Source organism: Coptis chinensis, chromosome 8 (assembly GCF_015680905.1).
Source record: "Coptis chinensis isolate HL-2020 chromosome 8, ASM1568090v1, whole genome shotgun sequence".
Taxonomy (NCBI): Eukaryota; Viridiplantae; Streptophyta; class Magnoliopsida; order Ranunculales; family Ranunculaceae; genus Coptis; species Coptis chinensis.
In genome coordinates this window covers 33,290,749-33,299,803 of record NC_141463.1, presented here as the reverse complement: position 1 = coordinate 33,299,803, position 9,055 = coordinate 33,290,749, and the positions used below count along the sequence as shown (strand labels likewise).

The 9,055-nt window shown below is 35.3% G+C and overlaps 1 protein-coding gene and 1 long non-coding RNA gene across 2 annotated transcripts; both read left to right on the top strand.

Moving 5' to 3' along the window:
* The first annotated feature begins 3,938 nt into the window (after nucleotides 1-3,938).
* LOC147481181 (zinc finger BED domain-containing protein RICESLEEPER 2-like) lies at nucleotides 3,939-4,787 on the top strand. The gene has a single exon (XM_086578857.1). The coding sequence runs from the start codon at nucleotides 3,939-3,941 to the stop codon at nucleotides 4,785-4,787; it is 849 nt and encodes a 282-aa protein (XP_086434983.1).
* A 189-nt stretch (nucleotides 4,788-4,976) lies between these two features.
* Nucleotides 4,977-5,870, top strand: LOC147481180 (uncharacterized). The gene is made up of 4 exons (XR_015206649.1): nucleotides 4,977-5,120; nucleotides 5,232-5,289; nucleotides 5,388-5,516; nucleotides 5,727-5,870. It is a non-coding gene; the product is annotated as an uncharacterized LOC147481180 (long non-coding RNA).
* Nucleotides 5,871-9,055: the final 3,185 nt, after the last annotated feature.

Sequence of the window (9,055 nt, the reverse complement as noted above, 5' to 3'; positions counted from 1 at the left end):
ATGTATTTCAGTTTATGTATTTCAGTTCCTAAAGTGGAACTCGAAAGAATATCGAGAAGTTGCTGGAGGTCTATCGGTCTATCAGGATGAAGCCATTTTTATGCAACGACAATGGTAGCACCACTTCAAATCTTTGGATACTTGCCAATGAGCAGATGAGTTTAAATACAGTTTCTAAAACTTCCCAGCAAATTACAGTAGAATTTAATTTTTGTAATACTGTAACTCGTTTAACAGCTGTTTAAGCTAGTACCAGATATGTCGAGCGCAAGAATCTTTGGATGGAGTTAGCTAATCTTCGAAGTTCTTTTAATGGCCCTTGGGCTATTATTGGTGATTTTAATGCTGTCTTGGGTGCTCATGAAAAGTTGGAGGAAACTTGCCTGGGAGGACTTCCTGTGAAGACTTAAACGCGCGCAGTTACAGATAGTTGCGAGTTTCACCATATGGATGTAAAAGACGTACTCTTCTTTCACATGGTCTAATGGCCGAGGGGTAGACAGACACGTAGAGATGCAACTAGACCGATGTTTATGCACCTCCGAATGGTCTGCCACTGCTTGCATGACTCTTCCCAGATTATATTCAGATCATAATCCATTGCTCCTGAGTTTTGAAAAAGGATCGGACCATCCTTCCCATCTCCTTTTAAATTTCAGAGTGCATGGCTCTTGCACGATAACTTGAGTTGAGTGGTAAAAGAAGCAAGAAGCAAGAAATGAGGTTCAGCCCTTTGGTTCTAATTCGGTTGAGTATAAACTCCCTCCCATCGACCCATATCACATAACCTCCCTATTATTTAGGTCTCGTTAAATAACCTCCCTGTTTTCCAAAAAAGAGATAAAATCTTGTCTGTTTTTATTTCCCATTTTATCTTATTTCATTTTTTACTCTTTTGGGATTGAAAATTTTCCGACTATATGTAAATGTATTTTTACATAGTCATATATATATAAACTTAAATTTAAGTTTATATATATATGACTATGTAAAAATACATTTACATATAGTCGGAAAATTTTCAATCCCAAAAGAGTAAAAAATGAAATAAGATAAAATGGGAAATAAAAACAGACCAGATTTTACATAGTCATATATATGTAAAACTATATTTTTATAGTCATTGGAGCTATAAATTTGCATAGTCATATATATAAATTTGCATATTACAGACCAGAAATAAGTTTATATATATATGCTATAAATTTGCATAGTCATTAGAGCTATAAAAACTTAAATTTACATAATAACTTTTGGGATTGAAAATTTCTCGACACCTGGCAGAATATATATAAATGTATTTTTACATAGTCATATATATGTAAAACTATATTTTTATAGTCATTGGAGCTATGAAAACTTAAATTTATATAGTAACTTTTGGGATTGAAAATTTTCCGACGACACTAGACATAATATAAATTTAAATTTTCTTATGAAAAAAAATTTCATATGAAAATTTAAATTTAAATAGGTTAAGAAGACTGTGTAATTTTATATTGTCATATGTAAATACAAATTTACATAGGATGACGTCAGTCCGGTTTGTCCTTAAGCCGAAATTATAAGTAAATATTGATGACGTCAGCCCGATTTTTACAGGGATATTTTGGTCTGTTTTGGCTTTGATATTATGTTTTAAATAATAGGGAGGTTTTTATGCATTTGTTCGCTTACAGTGGGTTTTTGTGCAACCATTTAAGTAGCAGGGAGATTAAACCCATTGTCTGGTGTAGGGGTGTGCATAAAACCAATGTACCCGACTAAACCGACTAACCCGACCCGACCCAAGCTATACGGGGTCGGTTATCCATTTAAGACGATTCAGATTGGTTTGTTAAATGGCAAAACCGGCAGGGTCGGTTTGGTGCTCGGTTTGGATTTGGTATAACTGAAAATAACCGACTCGATCCGCAATATCTTAATATACTAGATTAGTAGAAAATTAGAAATGTATCGTACCAAATTACCAATTAGTAAAAAGTAAAAACCCATTAACTAGGGCTGAGCTGCTACATCCCCCACCAGCCTAGCCGCCACCATTCCTCCACCACTCTTTCATATGTCAGCACCCTCATCAACAAAGGTAATATCTAATTATTTGGTTTTTTTTTTTTTTTTATTTTTTTTTTTTTTTTTTTTTTTTGTTTCTGTGTTTCTTTCAAAAACAGTAAAGCCAAAACCAATCTAATTAATGAATTAACAACAACATCTAAATGAGCCAAAAGCATTGATGGCGTGTTTCTACAACAGTATTCCCACATCTGAAGTCCGGCCAAGTTATTATTCTATTTCCGTCATAGAACTGCTTTTGTTGTTGTTGGTTAAAGAGATGTTGAAAAGGTAACATGGTCATACTGGAGATCCAAAATATGATCTTCTTCTTTGCCTTGTAGTATTCGTCTCTTCGTCTGCTATCTTAATATGAGCTATCGATTAAAACTTATTACAAAATAGTTCAAATGGGAAAGAATGATTTTCTATTGCCATAGTCAATAAAAGAAAAGGTACCCAGTATACAGGTGTGGTTCTTTTGTTGTTGCATTGTTGTAAGATTTGAAGACGTACAACAAACAAAATACCTATATCAAACCACCCTTTCCATTAATTCTTTTTGCTTGGAATCTTGTGGAGGTAAAACAGGTAGAGAGAGAGAGGGGAGGGGGGGGGGGGAGGAGTAGTAGTTATATTAGCTTTATTGTTGTGATTAAAGATGCTAAAACGTTGAGTACATGGGTTTTGTGAACAAATTTACAATAAAGTCTTGTCCCTTTTCTGTAAGGTACCAACAAAAGGTGTTTTTAGTCCCCAAGAGTTTTCATAGAATTCGTGCCTAAGCAGGTGGTCCTATTGTCACTTTAAACTTTTAAAGAGTTATTATTCTATTTCCTTTCTTTATGAAATGGTGACCCCTTTCTCATTTACTACATATCTCGATTCAATTTATTTGTCACATGGTTCTCCACTTCCCACAATTAAATATAAATGAGTGCACTTTCAGTCTTTCACACTCGCTAAATTTATCGATCTGTCACAGGCTTTTTGTTTTATCTCGATTGCTAATATGTGTCATTTTTATTAGATGGCTTCTACTGAGGTTCCTAGTGATGGTCCATCTCTACAATCAACTGTCGAAAATCCTTCGGATACGGTCGATCCTACTATGGCAGGTAATAAAAGAAAATCCTTATCTTCCCCTGCTTGGAATCATTTTCATAAGATAAAGGGTTGTGATCCCAAAAATCCAAGAGCCAAATGTAATTATTGCCCTGTTAGTTATGCTTGTGCTTCAAAAGGTAGTGGAACTTCTAATATGTTGAGTCATATGAAAGTATGTAAGAAGAATCCTAACAATAAGGTGGTGGCTGATAAATCGCAACAAATATTGTCTTCCAAAGATAAAGAGCTTGTTGCTGTTAGTTTTAGCTTAAAAGTTTGTAGAGATGCTTTGTCTAGAATGATTATTATTGATGAGTTGCCGTTTAGTTTTGTGGAGGGTGAAGAGTTTCAACATTTTGTGAAGGTTATACAGCCCAAGTTCACAAATTTGCCCTATCGGACTCAAGTTGGTAGGGATTGCATCAAACTTTACATGGAGGAGAGAAGAAAGTTAAAGAGTTTTCTGCATGGTAATAGAATATGTATAACAACTGACACTTGGACATCTATTCAAAACTTAAATTATATGGTTTTGACTGCTCATTTCATCGATAGTGTTTGGAACTTACAAAAAAGGATTTTGAATTTTTGTCTAGTTCCAAATCACAAAGGTGAGACCATTGGAAAGATGGTAGAGAAGTGTCTTCTTAATTAGGGGTGTCCATAGTCTTTTACTCAGAATCGTTGATAATGCAAGTTCTAATTTTGTTGCCATTGATTACTTGAAGAAAAGCAAAAAAATTGGGAAAGACACCGTTATGGAACATAAGTATTTACATATGAGATGTTGTGCTCACATCCTGAATCTTATTGTTTGTGATGGCCTGAAAGATGTTAATGATGCTATTTTCCGAGTACGTACTGCAGTGAGGTGTGTGAGGTCATCTCCATCTAGGTTGGCCAGGTTCAAGGAGTGTGTGAAGGAAGAACAAATAGAGTGCACCAAACTTTTATGCTTAGATGTGGCAACTAGATGGAATGCAACATTCATGATGATGTTAGAAGTTGCTGAGAAGTTCCAAAGTGCCTTTGAGATATTGGAGCTTGAAGACCCACAGTACACCCTTTACTTTGATGATGACAAGATCAAAGGGCCTCCAACCTTAATTGATTGGAATAGTGCTAGACTATTTGTGAAATTTCTAAGAGTTTTCTATAAGGCAACATTGCGATTTTCAGGTTCTCGTTATGTTACCTCGAATAATTTATTTAGTGAAATTCTAATTGTTCAGAAGAAATTGATTCAGTTTAATGGAAGTGAGGATGCACGTTTGAGATCAATGGCGCTACGTATGCAAACTAAATTTGATAAGTATTGGGATATGGATAAGTTTAACATTTTGTTATATGTTGGTGTTGTGCTTGATCCCCGCTTCAAGATGAAGTATGTGTCGTATTCCTTCAAACAGTTGTATGAAGAAACTAAAGCTAATGATGAAGCAAAGAAAGTGAAAGATGCTTTGGTTGCGTTGTATGAGTGGTATGTTGGGCATTATCCTTCTTCAAATCAACCACCTATTGATGTGAACGTGAGCCAAACAGCAAGCCGAATGGATGTTGATGATGATGAGCAAGATCCTACTATACTAGCCACCGAATTTCAGCAACACTTGCTAGAGGAAGATTAACTTACAGAATAAGTCTGAGGTTGAGAGGTTTTTGGCTGAAACTAATGAAGTTGGTGGGGATAAGTTTGACATTTTGGGTTGGTGGAAGATCAACGCTTCTAGGTATCAGATCCTTTCTCTTGTTGCACGTGATGTTTTGGCAGTTCCGATATCTTCCGTAGCTTCTGAGTCTGCATTTAGCACGGGCGATACTTGACCCTTTCCGTAGTTCGTTAGCTCCTAACACGGTGGAAGCCCTTATTTGTGCACAAGATTGGCTTCGTTCTCCATCAATTCCAATTAATCTTCGACAGTCAATGGATGATATCGAGCAATATGATAAACTAGATGGAGGTAATAATTTGCATTGCAATGTTTAGTCTATCGTTATTTTCTTATGTTAAAATATGTACTTGTGTAGTTCGACTTACGTATGTATATGATTGTGTTCTTTTTTTTTTGCAGAATTATTTGGATCGACTTCTTCTGAGCCTAATCTGCCAATGCTGCGGAGAATTGATTGGTAATCAGGTTTTTAAGTTTATTTTTTTGTGAAGTTCATTCACTGTCTATTTGTGAACTTGAATAAATTGGATTATTTTTGTTTGTTATGAAATGCAGTTGTGCTTAGAGCTTGATGGTGTGGATAGGCAGATAGATGTAGATCATGTGGATAGCTTTTGTTTTGATAGCTGTGGCTTGTGTGGATAGTTTTGGCCTTTGTGGATGCTATTGGTTTTTGGTTATATAGTAAGTTATTTTTTGTTTAATAATGTTTACAGTGAAGCTAATTGGAATGGAGCATTTGATTTTTCGTCGAATTTGGATTTTTTTTTATCTAACTGCATTGACAAAACAAGTTTGTACATTTTCTACTAAACTAAGTTTAATTAATTACAGTCTTAATATGGAGTTGTGCAGTTGCCTCATATATTGTTTTGTGCGTGGTTTATGAATCAGCTGATCTTACACAACGCATCTGTACAGCAGCGGAAATTAAGTTCTACTTCGGGAGTTTTTTCGGAGGGGGCTCAAAGATTACGATGGAGCTTAATCAGAATTGTAATTTGACATCATGGAAATCTAGATGTGTACCAGGATGGGCTTGTAGTGTTGCCTCTAGTGAGAAAGTTGACCTTGAAAATTCTAAGAACATCCCTACAACTCTGCAAGGACTCTTGATTGTCAAGCTTGTTTTGAAGTTCTATTTAAACTTCTTCAGTATTATGGTGTTGGTATACTATCTATTTTGCTCTCAATCTATGGCTTGTTTACTATATATATTTCTGCCGTTAGAATCCTCTTAGGCTCTTACCATATTATCATGTGTTGTGTGCTGTTATTATTGGAAAATAATGTTGTGCTTTGAAATGATTAAAATTTGAGACTCAGATGCTTATATCTATTCTAGGACTGGACTGTCACAGATGTTTTTTCTTCATTGCTTTGAATCCTTTGTTGCAGCATTCACATAAGAAATAGTTGGTTTAATGGCATTAGCCATAACACTGCAAATTTGCAGCTCCTATAGTCCTATCCCCACCGATCTTTGCTTTCAATCGAGTTCAGTTTTGCATGTCCCGATGTCCAGTGAAGAGGGGGTACACCTATATGATTCCCTTCTATCGACTTGAAGTTGTATATCTGCTTCCTTGTAGAGACTAACTTCCTCAATCCTCATGCAAGGTCTGTATCCTTTTTCTTTGTAGTAATAGTGTATTTAGATATGGATCTCTCAAGTGTCAAACGATACTTCCACAATGAAGTTGTCGTCGACAAAGGTTGGAAAGCTACTGAAAAAGTGACCTTGTAAATAATCACAACTACTAGGATGACTCAATCCTTCTTCCTTATCATCCCCAACTATCTTAGTCTCCAAATCAACAACTGAAACAGACCCCAAATATTTACTACTTAAAGGCACACCACCCTGTCTTAGACGTCCCCTTGGCAAAATCTGACACTCCGCAATAGTACCCACATTGCCTTGTTTCATCCCCATCTTCACCAAATTCTCAGTATGCTTACCACCTCGTCGTCTCTCCACAATAGACCCATCCACATTGTCTTGTTCCATCTCCATCCTCTCCAAATTTTCACTACTTAAAGACATACCGCCTCGTCTAAGATGCCCACCTTGCCGACTCCAATTCACTACAATAGGGGTTTGAGTATTTAAATGGCGTTGAAGTATACACACTGTCTTGTTTCTTCTCTTCATATTCCACTTGAAGAATGGCAACGATTGAAGTGACTTCACCAATTCTAATCAAATCCCCATCTCTAAGACTCATCCACTTTTTCGGATGAATCAAACAATGATTCAAGAGTGTGCCATTTGTGGAGCACAAATCACAAATAACCCATTTTCGAGACTTATCATCAAACTCAATTAATAAATGTTTTAAGATCGTTGTTTTCCTCCTCCTCCTCCTTCCATCTAACCACGGTTTAACCCAAGTGGAGAGAGAAACGACATAATTTGCTTTTACTTTTTCTAGTTCAATAACTTCTGTTATAATCGGAATTTGATCACAGAGAGGTTATAAGAATTTGGGGTCGGGTTGGTTATAATCGGGTAAACCGACCAATGGTCGGTTTTGGTCGGGCATCGGTTAGAACAGAATCTGGTCGGGTTGGTTACGGGTTGGTTGAGTTTATAGGGTCGGGTTGGTTCGGGTATAATATTGCATAAACAGTCGGTTTTAACCCAAAACCGATCCGAACCGACCCGTACACACCCCTAGTCTGGTAAAAGAAGTTTGAAGTAAAGAATTTTATGGCTGCCCGATGTTTTGCTATGCAGAAATTAAAGGTGTTGAAAAAGGAATTGAAAGTTTGGAACCGCCAGGTTTTCGGTAATATTATAATACGAGTATGCGAACCGTGCTACCCATCGGTGTTTTTTCAAATCTTTAAACTTGTCGCTCTAACATCTCTCTGATAGTATGATTTTTTGAATTCTAGTTATAATCTAAAAAATAATATAAAAATATTAGGAGGGGTTGAATATAATTTGAGTGACATGAATGAGATTTTCTAAATTATTTTAAATAATATGAAACTAACTCTAATTTCAATAAAGTGAGAGAGTTTTTGGTAAATTGTTTAAAAATGAGGGAGCTGATTAGAATAATTAAAGGAGGTGGTTCTAAAATCATAAAATAGAGAGATTACAAATACACAGTTCGGTTGAGAAATTTTCTTCCTAAAGATCCGGCTATCATATAGTGTTGATAGTATGATTTTTTGAATTCTAGTTATAATCTAAAAAATAATATAAAAACATTAGGAGGGGTTGAATATAATTTGAGTGACATGAATGAGATTTTCTAAATTATTTTAAATAATATGAAACTAATTCTAATTTCAATAAAGTGAGAGAGTTTTTGGTAAATTGTTTAAAAAAGAGGGAGCTGATTAGAATAATTAAGGGAGGTGGTTCTAAAATCATAAAATAGAGAGATTACAAATACACAGTTCGGTTGAGAAATTTTCCTCCTAAAGATCCGGCTATCAATGTTCGAGTTTCAAATGCTAAAGAAACACTTGCTGCTACACAAGCAGTTTTTCAAATGCTAAAGTTAGATCCAAGCTTACATGGTGGCAAGGACGATTACTTTCTATGATGGGTAGAGCACAACTTGTTCATTCAGTTATTCAAAATTTGTTGCTCTATAGTTTTGCAATTTATGCATGGCTTGTCAATTTACTGAAAAAGTTAAATTCATGCATAAATCAGAAATTTTATATGGATTGGGGATCCGGAGAAACGTATGGTTCTCACAGTCGCTTGGCATAAGCTTGTGATGCCTTTCGAGGAGAGAGGTCTTAACATCAGATCAATGAGAGCCCTCAATAAAGCATCAATGATTAAGCTCACTTGGCTATTTCTCACATCTGATGATCATTGGTTTTCTTTTAGGCGTGGAAAGTATTTGAACAAGCATGGTATTTCTAATATTTTTGAATTTTACAAATTTTGACAATATAGGGACTAAAATTTTTTTTCGTTAAATTGGAGACCAAATTTTTTAATTTTTGCAATGTGGAGATTTTTTTTTTTTTTTTTTTGAATAAGTTTTTGGGGTTAGCAGACTAGTTACACATATAGTCTAAATTTCTCACACAGTATTTCATAATTCACAAGTTACATTGTTATATACTTTCTTATCAAAGTATAGAAATTAATTCGAATTGTGAAACACCGTGTGAGAAATTTAGATGTCATATTACACATGTTCTCACATTACAAAAATTAAAAAGTTTGGTCTCCAATTTGACCGAAT

Coding starts and splice junctions, on each gene's coding strand:
- LOC147481181 (XM_086578857.1), top strand. CDS start 3,939: ATGAGATGTTGTGCTCACATCCTGAATCTTATTGTTTGTGATGGCCTG.